Here is a 22,783-nt window from a genome sequence, read left to right as displayed (position 1 = left end):
GACTTTCCATTCAAGTGCTGGATTCGGAAAGGCTCCTTACACCTAGGCATGTTTTGGGTCATTGTACGATTGTTGTCTAAGTCCGACATGTGGCTTGGGTGATATTTTCGAATCGATGCTGACAGGTATGCAAACCTTCCTGAGCCCTGACAGAGTCAGATCCCATCATAATAAGTCTCAGAGCTTAGAGCCCCAAACACTTCTTCAACATCCCTAAGACTATCCCTATCCTTAAGACTTCACCCCAGTCTATTGCAGATGATAAAGTGAGTGGAAGGTGGAAGAAAATTGGTGCAATGATAGAGCAAGCAGCAAATGGTGTGCCCCGAGAAAACCCCTATCCAACATCTACTTTATCCACCAAATTCCATCACGACCTGGCCGGAGATCGAACCCAGGTAGCCTTGATAGGAGATCAACGTGCTAGGGTTGAGCCACAGACGCGACAAAGGGGAGAGGAAGTCATAGGAATCTGGTCTCCACGATCACCCGGACTAAATATACAAATTGTATCTTTTGTGCTGTTGTTGAATTGTCAAGAATTATGACACAGGGGCTATAGTTTTAAATGTCAATGAAGACAAAGTAAAAGAGCTTAATTCAAGTATCCAAGAACAAAAGGAGATAATAGGAAATTTTCCTTGAAACTTCGAGGTATGCATTTTCAGCATTTCTAATAAAATCATTAGGTATAAAAACTGGACATATAGAGGTAGATAACAGTAAGGAAATACTCAAACTGCTTAGCTCGTATTTAGTAATATACTGACCTAACAACTTTTCCGTAAGGAAAACTTATTGTAAGTATTTTGACTGGTGACAGGTATGAGTATAATCAATAAGTGATTAACATTTCTCTGCACTCTTACTTTACTCTGACGTTTAAGTGTCTGAAAATTAGGCTTTTAGTAGATATTTTTAGTGCCTTATGTTTTTGACGGCTTTTAAAGAATCATTCATTCCTAGATCATTTACGGAAATACCCACTTCAACTAATAAATCACAAATTGATTTATTGTGTTTATGTCTCTAGCTTCAATTAAGTTTTTGTTAAATCGCAAGTGAGATGTGTTATTAATTACCATGTCTAAGACTGTGCCTAATAATTAACGAGGCACTTAACTTCGTTTTATTATAACTTTATATATTTAATGCAGAAAAACTGTTAACAGAAAGTTTTGTATAATGACAAGTACGTAATTATCAACGTTAGTACCTTAGCAAGAACATAACATTTAAGGAATCCTTGCATTCACATTCATGTGCTATTAAATTATTTTCCCTCTCAAGATAAATACGCATAGTCATATTGAAAGACGACTAGTCAGGTAGTAACTATACAAAATTAGTGATAGTACTGGTCATGTTAGTAGTAGCAGCATCGATAATAATAGAAGCAGTAGCAGTAGTAATAGGAATAATAATAGTAGTAGTAATAATAGTTATAGTTGTCGCATAGTACTTGTAATAGTAGTAGTAGTAGTAGTAGTAGTAGTAGTAGTAGTAGTGTCAGTGGTAGCAATAGTAGCAGAATAGCAATTGTAATAATAGTAGTAGTAATGGTAGAGCTAATAAGACTATCATTATTAGTATCATCCTGGAGGTTATATTCGTAGTTAGGTACATAGGTAAACACATAGGTAAATTGTGGTGGTGGTGGTGGTGGTGGTGGTTGTTGTGGTGGTGGTGGTAGTAGTAAAGACAACAGCAATAGTAGTAGCAGTAGCACCTATAGTAATAATGGTAGCAGAAATATATTATTATTATTATTATTATTATTATTATTATTATTATTATTATTATTACTGAATATCCAGATAGATACCTGGAATTCTAGTATGGTACACAGGTACTCTAAATATATATAGTAGTAGTAGTAGTAGTAGTAGTAATAGTAGTAGTAGTAGTAGTAGCAGTAGTAGTAGTGGTGGTAGTAGCATTGTCGTATTAGGAGCAGTAGTGATAGTAATAGCATTGTAGTATTAGCAGCAGGAGCAGTAGTAACGATAATGATAGCAGTGGTAATGATAATAGTAGTAGTAATAGCAATACCAGTAATAATATAAATAGTAGTAGTAATAGCAATAGTAGTAGTATTAGCAAGAGTAGTAGTAATAGCAATGATAGTAGTAATAGCAATAGTAGTACCAATAGTAATAGTAGTAATAGCAATGGTAGTAGTAGTAGCAATAGTATTAGTAATAGCAATAGTTATAGTAATAGCAATAGTAGTAATAATAGCAATGGTAGTAGTAGTAGCAATAGCAGTAGTAATAGAAATAGCAAGTTATAGTAATAGCAATAGTAGTAGTAATAGCAATGGTAGTAGTAATAGAAATAGTAGTAGTAATACCAATAGTAGAAGTAATAGCAATAGTTGTGGTAATAGCAATAGTAGTAGTAACACCTGAATGTTTTTTACATTGCCAACTTTCTGGTTCAAATTGTTTTATAACTTAGATGCAATTGTAGTAATACCAACTGTAGTGATAATGGTAATACAATAGTAGTAGTAGTAGTAGTAGTAGTAGTAGTAGTAGTAGTAGTAGTAGTAGTAATATGAAGAGTAATAAAACAATAGCATTAGTAGTAATAGTAATAGCAGTAAAAACAAGATTAGTAGTAGCAGTAATAAGATTAGTAGTAGTAGCAATATCAGTAATTTTTAGTTGGTTATTTAACGACGCTCTCAAGTGCTAGGTCATGTATTGATTTTTTAATTTTTTATTGGGTTATTTTACGACGCTGTATCAACATCTAGGTTATTTAGCGTCTGAATGATATGAAGGTGATAATGCCGGTGAAATGAGTCCGGGGTCCAGCACCTAAAGTTACCCAGCATTTGCTCGTATTGGGTTCAGGGAAAACCCCGGAAAAAACCTCAACCAGGTAACTTGCCCCGACCAGGAATCGAACCCGGGCCACCTGGTTTCGCAGCCAGACGCGCTGACCGTTACTCCACAGGTGTGGACGTCATGTATTGATAGATTTGGTAATAGCGAAATGGTATTTGGCGAGATAAGGCATATAATTCTCCACAGACTACCTGACATTCGCTTTATGGTTTTGGAAGACCTCGTGAAAAACCCAATCAAGTAATCAGTTCAAGCGAGAAGCGAATTCACTTCCAGAAGTGTAATAATAATAATAATAATAATAATAGCAATAGAAATAGTGTTAATAGAAATAGCAACAGCACTAATAGTAATAATAGTGGTAATAGGAATAGTGATAATAGCAATAGCAGCAGCAGTATTATCAGTAGCAGTAATAATAGTAGTAACAGTAGTAGTATAGCAACAACAGTAGTAATAATAGCGATAATAGTGGTAATAGAAATAGCACTAGCAGCAGTAGTAGTAGTAATAGCAGTAATATTATAGCAACAGAAGTAGTAGCAGTAATAATAGCAATAACAATAGCAGCAATATCAATAGGAACAGACCTGGTGATAATATCATAACAGTAACAGAAGTAATAGCAACAGCAATTGTAGTAGTATTAGCAATAGGACTAGTAGTAATAGTCATAGCAGTAGTAGTAGTAGTAGTAGTAGTAGAAGTACTAGTGTTTACAGCAAACACAGTAGTAGTAATAGCAATAGCAGATAAAGCTCCATTCCCTCCGTCTCGTGCACCGAATTCTAAGCACCTCCTCACTCTACTACCTCTAGTACTCTCATCACAACCTAAATACCCGCTCGAAAGGTAACCTGATTCTAGCTGTAGGTCCACACTGTACCTCTCGCTATTCTTCTCTTTCACCGTATATACTATCCGTCTGTGAAATTCCCTAACCTCTGTTGTCAAAGACTGCCGGTCTCCAAAACAGCTCAAGTTTATGCTTACAAAGTATCTTGTAACAATTATATCTGTCTAAGTTAGTTCTAAGATATGCAATACTTATATAGTTGTAAGATTAATTCTTGTAACTACTAAAATATATCTATACCTCATGCTATGGTAAAATAAATAAATTTATTATTATCTTATTATAGCAGTAATAGTAGTAGGCTACATAATGGTAATAACTTTGACGGTAGCAGTAATAGCAATAGTAGTATATTTCATGGGCATGATTTACAAATAAATTGAGTTGTAGAAACTGACTCTCTGTCTATAAACGGCATTTCCAACACAGAGAAGTTGAAATCGTATATATCCACGAATATTCCGAAATCTATTTGTTGCAGTATTAGAATACTCGAATACTCTCAGTTTATGTTTTGTGTAATGAGAAAGTAACAAACCTCGAATGCAAGACAATGGTCAAACACCCATCCACTTAACACCAAGAGAAATTTCCACTTCCCTACCTGAACTCGAACACACATCTGATGCATTTCTATCTTCCATTCTTGGTCTCAACCGAGGACCAAAGTAGAATTAGGCTTATCAAAAGAATTCAAAGAAAATGTTCCTAGAAGATTTGGAATGAGAATTTTCGTGCATTTTGTATAAATTAAGGATAGATAGATAGATAGATAGATAGATAGATAGATAGATAGATAGATAGATAGATAGATAGATAGATAGATAGATAGATAGATAGATAGATAGATAGATAGATAGATAGATAGATAGATAGATAGATAGATAGATAGATAGATAGATAGATAGATAGATAGATAGATAGATAGATAGATAGATATAGATAGAGATAGATAGATAGATAGATAGATAGATAGATAGATAGATAGATAGATAGATAGATAGATAGATAGATAGATAGATAGATAGATAGATAGATAGATAGATAGATAGATAGATAGATAGATAGATAGATAGACAGACAGACAGACAGACACAGACAGACAGATAGATAGATAGACAGACAGATAGATGGATAGATAGATAGACAGACAGATAGATGGATAGATGGACGGACAGACAGACAGACAGACAGACAGACAGACAGACAGACAGATAGATAGATAGATAGATAGCACGTGATTAGGGTACCGGTATCTACAACATATAAAATATGGACATTGCGATAGTTGTTTTCTTTACAGTCCGGCACGGTTTAATAAACTAATGTGAGAAATGGAATGCCTCACATTTAAGGGGGGAGGGAAAATTAATACCTGAAGGATAGCATTAACAGACGACCAAATACCTTACTATAATAATACCGGACAGCTAGCAGTTCTGCGCGCGAACGACGCTGGTACTGCTACCTAGGCGGCCGGTGTAGCGATACTCGCGAGAAAGCTGTAATCAACGGCAATGTATATTGTTGCTGGGATAGTTAATAGTTTTATTAATTAGTGCTGTGTTAAAAAGTCAGGATGTCTATGTGCTGTTTATAATTGCTACAAAATTACAGCATTATAAATTGCTTCAAATCGTACTTTCGATTTCCGAGGGATCATAAAACGTGAGTCAACAACATTCTTTAGTAGGCCTAATTCCTTCGTCTTTGTGTTGATAGAAAAATACAAATTAACTTTATTTATACCTAATAAACGAATAGAAATTAAAATGTACTGGAAATTTTACGGTTTTATCAAATTAAGTTTTATTGTTGTCCACATGCCTTTACTAATTATTACAAGCATCAGATTACTATCAATTTTATCTTTGCAGTTGTCAGCAATGCGTATATAACGCATTATTGTAAATTCATTCTTAATGTCAGAATTGATTTTGTCTCACTAAACCAAAGAAAAAATATGTAACAATTAATTATAGAAAGTAATATGAAGTATCCAATATTTCTCATAATATGCAGCTTTGATATAAGATAATATAATTTTACATTAAATATTATTCAACATTTCTTAAGTGTTTCATATATTATTCCACATTAATAACTCACGTTTTAAACAACAGTCCGAATCCTGCTATGTTAATAGTTGTATTTGTGGACGTTATTCCACGCCGCTCCGCTAGATGTCAGGTCCGCGATATTTCGCACTTACGTCAATGCTGCTAATATACAGCTGTCTGGTATTATTATAGCAAGGTATTTGAGACGAACGGATATAGTTGCTCTTAATAGATAAAAGAAGACGACGGCAGTAATATTGGACCCAACTGTACGGTTCGAAAAGGATGTATCTCAAGCATTAGCGGTTGATCAAGAAAAACGTCATTTACCGCCCATGTGTTCCTGACTTGAGTGAGAGATATAATGCAATTGATTACACATGTGAGGTAAGGAGTTTGCTTTTTTGGTGCCCTCGGATCGGCGTATAAATATACTACTGACATTTTAAAACAATATGCTCTGACATCCCAAGATATTAAACATATTTGTTTGTGCGAGATCGTGCTTATTTGCTTGGTTTCCGCACAAAACCAATCCGCGGTAAGTCTAAAATTCCACATTCAGTATTCCCAACCTAACACACATAACAATTTCCCTCTTCTTACCGCTTAAGTGACATATTGATTTTTACTGCTTTAGGCTTTTAACATATTATTTTAGAGACGTTCAATATAGTAATAATTATAAATTGGAAATTTACCATTGCAATTTCACCTAAATTGCACTGTTAATTATTGTTTTTTTAAATATTTGCAAAAATTAAGTAAACTCTACAACTACACTAAAGTTACTGCATTCGTGATGCAAGTAACATTAAGGAAGCCGTGAAAAAATCAACAAGATTCCAGATCCATCATAGACTGGGGAGAAAAAAGACAGACGTATATCACGGCTTGCTGGAGTATAGTAAACACAGAAAACATTTTAAAGCAACAATGTTGAAGATAGATATTTTTGTTTTGCAAATTTGCCGTCATTGAACAGAAACCAAGATGGAGATTTCATTGCAACTAATTAGAAATTTCTCTTTCAGGTATGTAATAAACGATCTTCGCACAAAATAATGTATGATACACGAGCTGTATATTTTCTTTCAATTCTCGGAAATTAAAAAAGCTCAGCTAAGGTTCGATTTTTCAAACTTTTAACCCATGGGCATTTTACATAATCATTTATATAATGTTTAATCTTTTAAACTTTCTAAATTGCATATTGTACTATGATTGCTACCTACTGTATTGATGTTTTCTCCCTATTCCATATATGCATTTTTTAAATTGTTTTCCGGACCTATATGGTCACCTGTTATGACAGGCGGATTTTATTATTATATTACTATTTAAGGGTTAATACGGTGACTAAATTAATTACAATATGCCTTGGATGACTGAAATTATGTGTTTAAAATGAAGTCATATAGAATTCTGCCTACCGTGATAAAAATAAGCGGAAATAAATGAATGTGACATTAAAATTAATTCATTATTATTTGTACACAAATGGACGTAATTACTAATACATGCGGGGAGTAAAAAATACAGTTAATTTAGCATAGCCTAATTCTGAAGTACTTAACAATGATATCAATTTTCAAACGGTTCCAATTCTCTGTAATGACATGTTATTCTTTACAACATTATTTCAAACTCACTGGCGTTATATTGGTGTGTGAATCGTTTCGAATAACAGTTGCAGGGGTATACGCAAGGGGGATAGGTTATAGGGTTTGAACCCCACTTGAAATTTAAAAAAAATAGAGATTTGAGTATTTTTGTTTATCCATAATCGTTTTCCTTCTCAAATTGTTCACTATCGGAGTAACAAAATCTACATCGACATAAGGCGCAGTCCTCCTACACCATCTTTAATATAATCCCTGTGCTTGTTAATGTAGCACGTTCGAATTATAACAATACTAACTTTATTATAGGGAGACCTACCGTCTAGTACCAACCTTGTAATAAAACGAAGGTGTAACAATATGAAATTTAACTTGTGAAACATATTAAAAAGGTTTTTTTGACAGTTCTGCAGTATAGATGTTAAATATTGCGAATTTGTCGATTTTAAACTCATTATAAGATCGGTATTTACCCGTTCATTAGTTTGAGTTCTAACTTTATTGCGAAATTCGTTTAAGGGGATAGGTACAGCTTACAGCAGTAAAATTTTGGAAATATTCAACACTGATGCAAGATCACTCCTCTACATTAGACAGACTGTCTGAAAAAAATAAATTCATCAAAAAAATTGGTCAAATATCAGTATATTCTTTTAACACAAAATAAAAAAAAAAATATTATTTATTAAGTAATGTAGTTGAAAGAGTAATATATTTTAAATATGAGTTTCAGCAATAAAATAAAAGAGAGAGAACATGAAAAAGTTAACAAGTTTATGAGTTATGAGGAAAACGCTCCATCATTGCATAGTGAACTGTCACTAATGTTAATTTTGAAAAAAAAAAAAAAAAGTAATTTTTTAAATCGTAAAAGTATTTTTTTTTTTCATATAGCAGAAGGACAATATTTTACACATATTAATTTTCCTTACTGTACAAGATAGAGTAATGGAGGAAAAAAATGTTGAATATTTCCTAAAATTTTACTGCTGTAAGCTGTACCTAACCCCTTAATGTTTTGTGCATTTGACAGTTCATATTCTTAATATAAACTTCACATTATCGTTCCGAGTTCTTTGATATGTCTAAGCGACCACAAAGCTCAGTTTTACAGTATCTTACAAAAAGTCGCGTATTGATCTCCAGAGGTTAGTGAAAATTTCACATTGGCAATTGTTTCTTCGCAGCCACAGTGTGACGATGTTGTCGCGAACGTTTTTCATAGAACTAGTTTCATATTCTCCTGTGTAAACTCAGCTGATGATGATGATGTTGATGAATGTATTATTATTGTTATTATTATTATTATTATTATTATTATTATTATTATTGATATACAAAATTTGAAATACCGGTACCGATAATGTAAACAATTTTCATAATGACCCCTCCCTTCACAAAATTCTGCGTCCGCCACTAATTAGTTGTATTATTATCTCGAGACTAGGCCTCATGGAATGAGGAAGCGATCATGAACTAATTAAAGAGAAGGTTTCACCTTGTTTATTTAACCCTTTGTGCTCGAGTGAGTCCATTTGGAATCACTAACTTTTCTGTAATCTCTGACTCATATGATTTGTCTGATGATTCCATTTAGTATCCTCAAAAGTAATTTAGTTCTTTACCGATACAGTGCAGCACCCGCCAGTTCCTTGGCCAGCTGTTATTAGGAAGAGGATTGCTTTGTTTTTTTTTTTCTCTCCATGGTGTCTCTATGACCTTGTGCACCCATAATTGTAGAAAATCAAAAACAAAAATTCAGGTTAGTAAGGGTTAAATATGGCGTATGAAGGTAGAAATGAAGAGAAATATCAAACTTTTATTTCAAATCTTAAACTTCTGTGTAATCCCAACCAAGTTCACAGTAAGAATCACGAACATCACAAACGTTTCAAGAAATTACAAGAAATCAATGAATCTCCTGTCGCTTTTTAATTAAGTAAAGGTGTAAGAACTCCCTTCAAGAAGAACGCTTCCGTTACCAGAATTAAAAGCATCCATATAACATCAAGCTACGCTGTCAAAACTCGGAAATACCCGCCGTAAAAGATTTTTCTCCCCATAGCGGCGTAATTGCTAATGAAAGGAAGTCACCTTTGACTCTCACCAAACTTTCACACAACATCAAAGCCTCTAGCCTTTTGCAGGTCGTAACCTTGTCCTTATTTTTAGCCAACACCCTATCGTTGAGAAGAAAATTTACTTTGACGTACAGTTATAGTCTCCTTTATTTTATGTGCATCATCATAGACCTACCATGCAATACAGGGCCATAGACTGTTGTGATATTTATGTTGGAGGTCGATATTATGTACCCTAATATATGTATTGGTAGTCCCTGAATCATGCTGATCTTGTAAGACACGGAAGTTGCACAGTGTATTTGTCAAGAGTGCAGTAATATCCAAACATACAAGTTCTTCGCTATCGCTTGATGGAGTCCAAGTAGGTTATTTTTCTATATGGTAGCATACGATGTCTCAACGAGTTTTGGAATTTTCTAGTTAAATATGTCATTCATAGTTTCCTGCCCAAGGGCAGATCTTTCATTGCAAACATAGCATCCTCCAATCCTTTTCTATTTTCTGTCTTTCCCTTAGTCTCCACATATAATCCATATACCTTAATGTCGTCTTTCATCTGATATCTTCCTCTGACCCGAACGTTTCTTCCGTACACCATTCCTTCCGGTCCATCCTTTAGTAGGCAGTTTCTTCTCAGCCAGTGACCCAAACAATTCCTGTTTCTCTTCCTGATCAGTTTCAGCATCATTGTTTCTTCACCCACTCTTTCCAACACGGTTTCATTTCTTATTCTGTCTATCCATTTCACACGTTCCATTCTTCTCCATATCCTCATTTCAAATGCTTCTAGTCTCTTCTCTTTACTTCGTTGTAATATCCATGTTTCCGTTCCCGTAAAATGCCACACTCCACATAAAGCACTTCCTCAGTTTTTTTTCCCAAAGGTCCGCAGAAGATCATCTTTTTTCTATTAAAAGGGTCATTTATCATAGCTATCCTACTTTTGACTTCCTGCCTGTAGTTCATGTTACTGCTTACTACCAAGAATTTGAACCTGTTCACTTGCTCTACTGATTCATTTACAATTCTCAAATTTACTCTCTTTATTTTCCTTCCGATAACCATGCTCTTCGTCTTATTTGCATTTATCTTCACCCCATACTACTCACAGCTGTCATTTAGCTCTCCAGTAGTATCATCTCTTCTTCTGCTAACAATGCCTTATCATCAGCAAATATTATGCATTTTATTCTTCTTCCTCCTATTATCACCCCTCCGATGTTCTGAAAACAGTTCTTGTTTCATATAAAGTTCACAAAATTTAGATATTTGTTTAATTACAATTTTTATATTTTGTGATTCTTCTCACTTAAAGAAAATCGTAATGACATTTATATAGTGTCTTACTGCCAATCATGCCTTCAAGAAAATCTCTTCGATGTTAAATACAACAACAGAGAGTCATGTGTTCATGCATTACCATCGAGCTGTCTGGTAATAATTTTATTTCTCAGAATGTGTCTTTTTAATAAACAACGATTTTTTGTGGAAATTTACTTGAATCGATTGCAAGCAAATAATATTTAATATATCACCACAGAAGATTTTTTGTTCATTATATCGTTTTGGTATTTTAAGTGTATTTTCATATATGTACATGTCAATCTTTGAAAAAAGCTCCTCACTGTTTCCAAAAGATGTACAAGTACATTTATTTTGTGTTTCGTCGTTGTTAGTAGTTCCTTGAATTTGTGTACCGTCATTTCATTATACCCATAATGTAAGTTGTTATTAATATAACTGAGATTTTTATGAAGATTTATATGTAAACTAAGTAATGGACAGAAATATTAATTGAATAGTTTCTTCAGCAGAGAAACCGACGATTTTATTAGATTATTTTTGATTGTGGAAAAAAATTATTAGATTAAACAATCAATCGATTATGCCAGTGATGGGTGTTCGTATGTATTTACAATCTTGAGTGTTGAATAAGGTTCTTAGGAAAATGTTTGGGCTAAGAGGGATGAAGTTACAGAAGAATGAAGAAAGTTCCACCAACGCAGAACTGCACGCGTTGTATTTTGTACCTGATATAATTAGGAACATTAAATCCAGACGTTTGAGATGGGCAAGGCATGTATAACGTATGGGCGAATCCAGAAATGCATATAGAGTGTTAGTTGGAAAGCCGGAAGGGAAAAAAAATCTTTGGGGAGGACGAGACGTAGATGGGAGGATAATATTTAAATGGATTTCAGGGAGGTGGGATATGATGATAGAGACTGGATTAATCTTGCACAGGATAGGATCAATGGCGGGTTTATGTGAGGCCGGCAATGAACCTCCGGGTACCTTAAAAGCCATTTGTAAGTAAGTAAGTACATAAGTAAGTAAAAGTATTTTCACTGTTATGAATTGTGCAGGAGAGTGCATAACTTCTGGACGCTTTTGAATAATTTATCTTACTTAACTCAATGTTTGACAAACGTCGATTGCAATGCTTAAAAATCGAACTAAAATATCTTATAAAGGAAGTATATAAACAGAGCTTTTGTGAGTCAGTTATAGTATGACTAGGTGGAGTTCTGTTAGACGATGCTGAGTGATGTGGGAACGTAATAATTTATTTTTGGAAATATAAAATAGGGGACATAGGAAAGCACTTATTTTCGGAAATAACAAATGGGGAACAGTCTTTGGCTTGTAAAATATTTATTATCACAGTTAAATAATTCCATTTAAACGCTATTATAAAACAGCATACTGTATTAGTCACTTTTGAGATGTCGCAGGATTGGATCAAAGTAGTTCTGAATAATATCCGTAATGACAAACTTGCGTGGATTATTTCACTATGTCTGCACCACCTAAACATCTCGCTCACATTTAACCCATTCTCACGTGTTATGGTACCGCTTCAATTGAGAACCGGTTTCTAGTATCAGTCCTGCACAAAGTCTAAATCTGCCCAATATTGGATTATTCCATCTCTATTATAAAGTTTACGCCTTTTACTTCGTTACGGCCTCATTAGGAAAAGTGAGCCAACGTTCTACATTTAGAAGAAAGGTGAGAATTTTTTTAGTCATGCGATCAAAATGGCTTACAACTGTTGCTTAGACAGTACAGCACGAACAAAATAATTATGGAACGCACATTGTGTATCTGTGGTATCGTCATATCGGAAAACGAACTCGACATTTGTTACGAGAAACAATACCATAATGTCAAAGGGTCATGTACGAGTTGTACAGGGACATCATTTTATTTTTACTAACATTTTTAATATTAACCTGTCTATACCTTTAGAGAACCGGAAACACCGCTTGCTCCCCCCTCCAAGACTGGAGTTCGATGATACTGGCGTAAAACACAAATCACTCTACTAGGTATAGGAAGGAAGAAAAGTAGTTCATCCATTTACGTAAACTAGGAAATATCGCGATTTTGAGTTTGATAATTTTCATTAGGTTTTTCTTTAATCAAAGTACAGTACTGTATTAAGAATAAGTGTTTTTACTCACGAAGTGAGTTATCCATGCGAACGTATTCATTATGCAGTGTATATTATACTGTCTACAGCACATTAGCGTACAATATAGAGAAAGAAGTTAAATTGAAAAATAATCATAATATGAATACTTAAACACAATTTTGAAAATGGTGGCCGTTCATTTCGATACAGGCTTCAGTTCTTTTGTGCATATTATCGCACTATAGACTATTGCATCTAATTCCAATTGCCAGTTTCGTCCTTCGTACTAGTAACTCATGATGAAATAATTCTGTACCTACTCTACGTACTGTGAATTCAATCTTCACTTCTGCCCGACCCGAAAATATAAAATTACTCAGATATGCTATCTACTGTCCGTCCAAGTGGTTATGCTGCAGGATTGTAGAAAGGGAGGAAATCACGTGACAGTTAATTACTTAACGAGGCCCTTTTATTTAAGTTAAATTAAACAGCTGTATAATATTACGTAAACTTCCAATTCCTAAGAGAAATTAATGTTTTCAGAAAAGAGCTAAGACAGCCCATCTATTACAGAGGGGCGAGCAGAAGCAGGTGGGGGAAATCGGGATGCGACGTAGGCAAACGGACAGTACCTGTGCGAAAATATGATTCAATATTGAAAGCTCTTTCGTCACTGGAAAACGCGAACATATTTCTGGAACGAACTATACTCAGTAACTCAGTACTGCTTACTATCTGCGGTCTTGGTTCTGTGTGGAGTTGGAACTTCCTTAGTAGAAGGGGTGGGAGTGAAGTACATTCAAAAACTCAGGTACAATAAAAATTGAAGTAAAAATAAAATGATGTCCCTGTACAATGGCAGGACCTTTAACTTGCTGTTATTGGTCTCGCCTGTAGAGGATCTTATATAGGACTCTAATGCCAAGAAAAGTAGACGAGACTTATTTTTCCAGAGACTGACCAGGATGTATTACAGACGTGGACTTACATTTCACTCGTAATGGATGATGATGATGATGATGATGATGATGATGATGACGACGACGATAACAGAAAAATGTAGGGATATCACAGGAAAATCTGTTTACTTAAAGGAAACTTGTATTGCCTGAATCACGGACTTGCTTAACACAAATTATAAACTCAGGATAAATCGGAATTTGAACCCGGGCCCCTGACTTATAAACTGAGCGCACTAGTACTGAGCCACCGTGAAAGTGTATACATAGAGATAAATTATTCATATTTTATTCAAACAGTTTTGACACTTAGAGCTACATTACAATAACGGTAATTAAAAATTGTTAAATTAACGACTTTTATATTTAACCGTGTTAACTTATAGAAAATAATACGATACTTTACCTTAGTGACTTCTTTCGAAATACAAAACACATTACAAAAATATATCAACACACAATGAAGACAAAAAATAGATGTTTACAAATTAACATGGAATAGTTGTTACGAATTCCACATCGGAAAAACAGGGAGATAATTTCAAACACGATACAATTAACACATCACAACTATACTGAAATCACACAATACATTCACTTCCGCAGAACACACCACCACAACTACAACAACCACAACTATAACAATCTAGAAACAGACATGAACATTTTAAGCATTGAACCAAAAACCCAAAAGCTAAATGTACTAGAACAATACAAAATATACAAACACACAAAAACATATGCCCAACACTCAATTGATTTAAGAACGCATTCTCTTTTCGACATAACACTACCAATTATAAACACACCCCCATTACTATCTCCACCCCCCCCCCCACACGATACCGAGCAAGAAGAAACCAGAAGAACGCACAAAACCTTACTAGAAGTTTGAAAATAGTTGCAAATCACGCCGAAACTAGTAACTAAGGTAAGATACGATGTTAAGTTTCATAATTAATCATAGTGAAATATGAAATCTGTTAATTTAACAAGTTTTAATTATCACTGGCGATAAATTTTCTCTAAAGAGTATGAATGTGTAATTCAGTACATTCCACACTCTATGAGAGACTGTTTCTGTTGTCACAGTAGTTTAAGAAGCAGCTGTAGGAATAAAGCTAAAGGAAATACGCAATTGCCGCCTTCCCGCTAACTTCCTGCAAAGGGTAACTTACTGCGCCAGTAAGCGTAGGAATCCTTGTCTTCTGCATCCTCGCCACAACCCCGCAGACTGTGCAGGCCGAAGTCTGTGATCTTCAGAACGAAGCGGCTGTCTACCACACAATTGGACGACTTGAGCGAGCCGTGGGACCGGACGTCGCTGCTGTGCAGATAACTCATACCCTGCAACATCACAACAAGTTCCACCTCAGCTGTTTGCTAGAAACACAATGTAACAATAAAATACGCAATGCAATGTAAATTACACATACTCTCTTATATATATATATATATATATATATATATATATATATATATATATATATATATATATATATAGGTGGTATAGGACTTCTGTAACACTGACAAATTGCTTGGAAACTTTTCGAGATATTAGAATATTAGAATTTGAGAAGAATCTAATCTTTCCTGAAGCCTGTATCTGTTTTGTTGCATGTAAGTTGATCACACTTAACTTCACTTCCGTACAATAGTTGAGTGGCATTCAATACAACATGCACCAAATCTCCACACTCATGTTAGCCTCTCATTCTAACATAACGCTCAAAAACAAAAATTCCAATACGTATCCAAACAAAAAATTATAATAGATGCACAAGATAAATGGGACACTCTGTATATTAGAGCCAGAAACAATACCAAAATAAGTCTTGGTTAATATATTCCTATGTAATTAATCCAGACTTATTTTGGTATTGTTCCTGGCTCTAATATACAGAGTGTCCCATTTATCTTGTACACCTATTATAACTTTCTTGTTTGGATAGGTATTGGAATTTTTGTTTTTGAGCGTTATGTTAGAATGAGAGGCTAACATGAGTGTGGAGATTTGGTGCATGTAACTACATTATGGTACAAGATAAACGTGACGTCATCAATTTTTCAAATAGCACTACATACTTTAATCATGTTACATTGATTACACATATTAAGACGAGCTCAAAAATGTATCACAATATCACCTTCCTAATCAGTAACAACAACATAACGAAACAAAAACGTACTTCCAATGTCATAATGTTATGCTTTGAGATTCACAGATGATGTTGCAAATGGTGACCATTCACATTAATACACATTCGAAGGCGTCCCCCGAAAGACGACCGTATGACTGCCCGGCATGTTGCTGGCTGAATGGACACACAAGCCTGTCGAATGCGTTGCTGCATGTCGTCTGGTGTTGTCAGAATGTTCTGGCACACATTGTCCTTTAGGCTACAGTTCCCCAAAGGAAGAAGTCGAGTGGCGACAGGTCCGGAGAACGTGCAGGCCACTGTACGTAGATTGTGGCGTCGACAGTTTTAGTTTGTTTACATCTTAAGACAGCAAACACAACACACAACGTGTACGGATGTCAGTAGTCTTTCGTGTAAGTTACTGCACTCGATGAATGGGGCACCACAACAAACGGCACATACTGATGGCATTCATTTTGCAATTTGTTGTTGTTATTGATTGGGTAGGTGACATTGTGATACATTTATGAACTCGTCTTGATGTGTGTAATCAATGTAACATGATTAAATTGTTCTTTTTGATTGGGTAGGTGACAGTGTGATACATTTTTGAACTCGTCTTGATGTGTGTAATCAATGTAACATGATTAAAGTATATAGTGTTATTTGAAAAATTGATGACGTCACGTGTATCTTGTATCAATGTAGTTACATGCACCAAATTTCTACACTCATGTTAGCCCCTCGTTCTAACATAACTCTCACAAACAAAAATTCTAATACCTATCCAAACAAAAAAGTTATAATAGGTGCACACGATAAATAGGACACCCTGTACAGATTTACTTCAAAAGAAAGAAGATATTTTGTCTGGATTAAAGATTACAGCTTCTTTTCTTAGAAAAGTAGAAAACAGTTTCAAGTCTGGTCGTATTAAAATGAAATAAAGTTCCTTGCAGTACAATTTCTCCAGAAAAACTAAGAAGCAGGAAGTTTATCTTCCTATATTATTATTTTTTTCTGTAGTTTCTGAGTTCAAGACAGTCTGAATAGTTGGCAAAGAGTATCGGAGAATAACAGCTCTGGTATAAAATTATTGAATTAATCATCATATCATTAGACTGTATAATTGCTTCTCTATTGATAAAGTTTAACTTCCTCAACGGTTGCATTCGTGGCACTGGATTTGAGATGAAAGGGTAAAAACCCAGACGATGGAGATGAATTTATAAGAAAAAAAAAAAAAAAAAAAGGAAACAACATTGTTTCCTTCGGTCATGTATATTTGATTGCAATGTACAAAAGAGTCCTACCCAAGGAAAAATTACCAATCAGTTGTTACTAGCTCTGATCTAGTGATATATCTCTCACCACTAGATGTTATGAGAGTGTGATCAATACATAAAAATAGAACGTAACAGAAGTGCAAGGGCACACATTTTGTAGGAGTAATAGGCCTATCTAAAAGAAGGATACAATCATACTTGATTTTAATTAAAAATTTTATCAACAGTAATCTCACTAGAGGTTTTGATTTATCTAGAGAAAATCATCAAAACTCGAGTGGGATTTAATTGACTATTACACGATTAGAAGAAAGTATATAAAGATTAGAAGTAACGAAGTACTCCAATACAATAAAATATTAATTGACTTACGAAAATACAACTGTCTTCAAATGTATTATTGTACCATCTCAACATTACAAATATTACGCTAGATGCATGCTAGATGGCAGTAGTGAGTTATGATTACTAGCAATGTCTTCTCGTCGAGAAGTTCTCGATTATATCACGATGGCTGTGTCACTAGTCAAGAAGGCTTTGTTGATTCAGTTTCATTTTTATTAAAACAGTTGCATTTCACTTTTGCATTCCACTTCAATTATCCGAATCCCAGTAATCAACGTCACTTGAAAGATGATTGTCAATAAATCTTAATATTAAAAAATCTCTAATACGTGACTATACATAGATATCATATAGCAGAAGCTATAACATAACCTAAATAATATACACAAGTGTTAGAAAAGTTTTAATTAACAACGATGACATAAAAAATAAACATGAATAATTTTAAAAGGAATAATTATTGAATGTACAATTTTCAAATTTGAATGTGGTTGGTGGTTCAATTGATGTTACATTGGACGTGTGCGTAATAGAAGTGGAACTCGTTGATGTAGGCCTACATAGTGTATTCAGCTTAGTCAGAATTTCCGAATGGTGCTCTTCATTTATTTGTAAATAGAATTTCAGAAGATGCGTAAGTATGATCAGTGATTTTTATTAATTCTTGTTCTTTAATGCCAATGCGAGTCATATTTGCATATTTGAAACTGCTGTGCATCGACTGGAGTTGTTTGTAATTTTTTTTTTTTTTGACATCCAGACCAGCGCAGTTTCAAATGTTGGCAAACAAAGAAACAAATGCTAGGGACGCGATAAAATCGTGCGATAAGCAGCCATGATTGGTTGAAATACGTCCTTTCGTACCGTTTTATTGGTCAAAAGTAGTATGACGTAGTAAGAGTGTAAAAGTCAAAATTAAATCATTAAAGAAAATAATGTGACAGCAGATTTTAAGCACCATTGATTCCTCCAAAGCTTCCGACAGCAATACTACTACTGATGTACTGTTATCTTATCACTGTATGACGTCACTGTTTCCTGTAACACACAAAATGTGGCATTTTCCCCGTTTGTATCTCTTCCTTCAGAAATTACAAAAAAAAACACGCGCACGCGCGCGCGCGCACACACACACACACACACACACACACACACACACACAAACAGATTGACCATCCCCATGTTAAAAACGGTAACATGTCGAAGAGAACAACTACCAGAATAGCCACCTTCGATTGAGAACGATCACACCAAAGCGTACACGTGCTGCCATGTAATATCAACCTTTGTTACTGATTCCTGTTACACATAAAATGTGAAATTTTTTCCCTTCTGTTCCTCCAATAGAGCCACAGACACGTAAAAATGTCGAAGTACAAAATGGAGGCCATGTGTATGTTTGTAGAAGGATTATATATTGTACAAACTCAATACTATTTACATAAATATTTTTAAACTTTCGAAAACATCACCTTTACGAAAGGATATGAGAATTCATTGTGGAAATTTTGAACTGCTAATTTATTTCCACCAGACCTTAATGCATATTTATTTCAGTACAGTGAAATGTTTTAATTCCTAAGAGGGTATATTAGCAATATGAAAAGTAAAACTGAAGGAAGTTTAAATTGCAACGCTTTCACACCGTGGGAGGAATTCCAATTTTCTCTAATGCCTTCTCGAGAAAAGAGAACATTTCAGCTATCAAGCAATTAGTACTGACTGTAATAAAGGAACGACGAAAAAGCAATTAGAACAGACCGAATAAGCGTTTTCTTTGTAATGGAATTTCGTTGTAGTCAGCAGACGAATCGATGCCCGTTGTATTCCATCAGTAAATTCTAAGATCTATTACTAGAAATTTATGTTTGAAGACATGAACCGTTCATCTTGTTTCAATAAAATATATTTAATTTATTGAAAGCCATATTCGAAATTCAGATACTATTTAGCGTAGATATATGGCGATATACAGATATAAAACAGCACGTTTACAATGCATACGTATCTTCATATATCCAGAGTTTATGGCACTTAAAATTTTTCTTTTAATTACCATTGCCTTCCCAATCCGTTTCTTTCAATCCTTTCTCTATCATCGACCTCCTAACTTAATGTAACCATGTTAATTTATGTCGACATCTTGGAAACCATTCTAAGATTTTCCTGGGTAATGTCTGCTCTGACATTTATCTTACATACCCATATCATTTTAACTGTTTGTATTTTATAAAGTCTAACACATAATTTTGAACTTATATTTATTGTATCATATTCTATATTTTCTCTAATCACATCTTGTGTCGTAGAATGCATACAAATAGTTTTTTCTGAACATAAAAGGAGGGTTTCTTTTGATAAACTGAAAAATATATTATTAAGTAGGCCTATTGTAACTAATCTAGAGACGTATCACTTTGTTTTTGATCTGTTACTTTTATATTATGACTAAATTATTTTAGATTTACATTTACAAATGTTATAATTTGACAATTAGTGTCTTTTTATATTACTTGCTTATGGTGTTTCTTGTTGTATGACTGTGCGCCATTGAAACAAAGACAAGTTTGGTTACCACACCGTAAATGTTTGTTGACGTTCAGAGCTGCGTTACTACTGTTCATTCGGTAGAGATATAGTTGAAGCTCATACAACTTAATAGTTTTGGTACGACCTTCCTAGCTCTGATTATGGCTATCTACAGTAGACGATTAAAGTAACAGCCTTGTACCGTGAGAGGAAATCGAATTTAATCCAGCTATCATACAAGCTTATCTAATGCTCAATAACATATATTTTCTCTTAAACGACATTAATAGGGGGCGGATGTTGATGAAAAGTCATCTTCTTATTTAGGACGATGCGTATTAATATAGAAATCTTTTCTATGTTAATATCAAGGTAAAAAATTAATTTCCTACATTGCATTTTTTGCATTTTCGACGTTTTTGAACTAATAAGTCAGTTTTATATTTCTTTCGGCATTTTTTGGTCATTTTTAATACTTTGAAGACTTTTAGACTATTTGGAATGCATTTTACTTTCTTCTTCATCGATTGATCTGTTAAATCTTTTTCTAAGCAAGTAGGTCAGTAGTAATTACCTACTGAATAAGTGGATAACAGTGAAGTTTGAGTTTTATATTTTGAAACGAAATGTAAAGACCATGTCTCATTCCACTGAAGGCTTCAACTCACACAACGGAAGTAATATAAAATGCTTGACTACAGCTTAGTTCAAGTGAGAGCTTTCACCGCTACTGTTTTGTCGGTACGAGGGTGTCTTTAGAATTAGCTTGGAAGGAAGGAAACTTTCACCGTATCCTGGACAGGACGTTTTGTCCCGAACATGGTTCGGAAGATATGTCTACTGTAGTAGACAGTATTTTAACACAAAGATTGCAAGAATGCACGCTGCACCCTCAAAGTGTTTTGTCATTGACACTCTCCCATCTGGAAGATCTGGTAACAAAAGTGAAGTGCGGAAGGAGGAGGAGACTGAGAATGAAGGCACTGGCATGGACCACCTTTAATTGAAACATAGGCCTATTGTAAACCCTCATTAAAATATATGGTTTTCCCTTAAAACTTTCATTTTTTTTCCATGCGCTTTTCTTTTATCTTCGCCAAATTCCAGGAAGTTGCCGGCTCTATCCGAGGTTTGCAGGATATTCATTGAAACAAGGCGATTAATTTTTAAGAAGTTGTGGTGCGAGTATTTTGAATAATATTTAAATGTCATTTTCTTTTAATTTTACGTCATTTTTTCATTAGTTTAAGGGCATTTTAAGTAGATTTTTAGGTCATCAACATCCGCGCCCTAGTTATTAGTTGCAATAAACTAGAGAATTAAACCGCTACTAAACATAAACATTCACTAAATAAATGTGGTGTATTTACAGACCTTCACAATGTCATGCATGAGGCTGTAACGAAACATCCAATCTAGTTTAAACTGCTCATTCTCCAAGATATCTTGAAGGCTTCCCTTCGGACAATACTCCGTCAAGAGACAGGCGTGCGGGGGATCCACGCAGGCACCTAGGAAGCGCACCAGGTGATCGTGGTGCAGATCCCTCATCTGTAAGAAATTACACTAGTTTTAGACATAATGTCAGCTATTACGTTATCTCAAAATGTTATAAGGAATTCACCCTGAAAATACAGATATTCAAGCGCAAAAGTTACATGTACTAAGCGACCAAGGCGGGAATAGTTTTGCTTGGCGGCGCTGCGATTCGCTTCACAATACAGGCCGTGTTGTAAAGTCCGCATCAGATGCAAAATGAAGCACATGCTGAACTGCGCTCGTTTCATTATTATTAACATGCTTTATATGTTATATGTTCGTATATATAATTAACTTTATTGTTTAGTTTTATTTTATCATATTTATACACATAGGAATCTACTCAGAAAACACACCACAGCATCTGTGTTCGTAAAAGAGGAAACGTGAATCGAAAGTAACGTAAACTGAAGTAGGTACTGAATTTTATACAATATTTCATTTGATGTTTCTTACTTTTGCATTTTAAAGTGGCCGAACTCCGGACATCATATATGAGGAAAGCACCCGGTATAAAACCATCACTACCACCAGCATGGGTTAATGTAAGTCGTTGACCTGTATTGCTATTTGTATAAACTCCTGACACATTTACGTCTTGCCAACATTTGTGGACAGTGTAATGAGTATGGAACCATGTTTCGTCCAAGTAAATAACGGGCTACTGTATCAGAGCGTTCTATTAGATATTTCCTTTTATCTTTACATTTTTTTAATGCAAACTCCATGGATAGTATGAATTTTCGTAAAGTTTCCTTGCATTCTTCAAAACCTATCTCTCTCTTACAAAATTTATGCAACTTTCCTAACGTTGGAAGCTCTTTGTTGAGACTATAATATTTATGAACTTCTCTTCTTATGATACATTTGTCCATGTCGTCTAATGCAACCTTATTTGGAGGAGGTCGTCTAACTTTATTTGGTGTCAATATTTCTACACCCTTGTTCTCACACTCTTTACCTTCCTTTCTAATTCTATTAATTGTTTCCTTATTTAACTTCACAATAGCTGCAGCACGCTCTGTTGTCTTCGATAGAGGTAGGAATAAACCAGTTGTCTTTTCTTCATCACAAAACTTCATGGCA

General features: G+C 34.5%; 1 protein-coding gene across 3 annotated transcripts in view; it reads right to left on the bottom strand.

Moving 5' to 3' along the window:
• LOC138697839 (atrial natriuretic peptide receptor 1-like) overlaps positions 1-22,783 on the bottom strand; it is a 2,249,689-nt gene that overhangs the window by 458,230 nt on the left and 1,768,676 nt on the right. For all 3 annotated transcript variants that reach the window (XM_069823402.1, XM_069823400.1, XM_069823401.1), the window contains 2 exons: positions 21,533-21,709; positions 15,036-15,204 (listed from right to left, as the gene is read on the bottom strand). In XM_069823402.1, coding sequence (XP_069679503.1) covers positions 15,036-15,204; positions 21,533-21,709 — 346 coding nt within the window. The remainder of the gene's footprint in view (positions 1-15,035; positions 15,205-21,532; positions 21,710-22,783) is intronic.

This window comes from Periplaneta americana, chromosome 4 (assembly GCF_040183065.1).
Source record: "Periplaneta americana isolate PAMFEO1 chromosome 4, P.americana_PAMFEO1_priV1, whole genome shotgun sequence".
NCBI classification, from domain to species: domain Eukaryota; kingdom Metazoa; phylum Arthropoda; class Insecta; order Blattodea; family Blattidae; genus Periplaneta; species Periplaneta americana.
The sequence above is the reverse complement of the archived record's forward strand: the minus strand, read 5'-3'. Positions and strand labels throughout refer to the sequence as shown.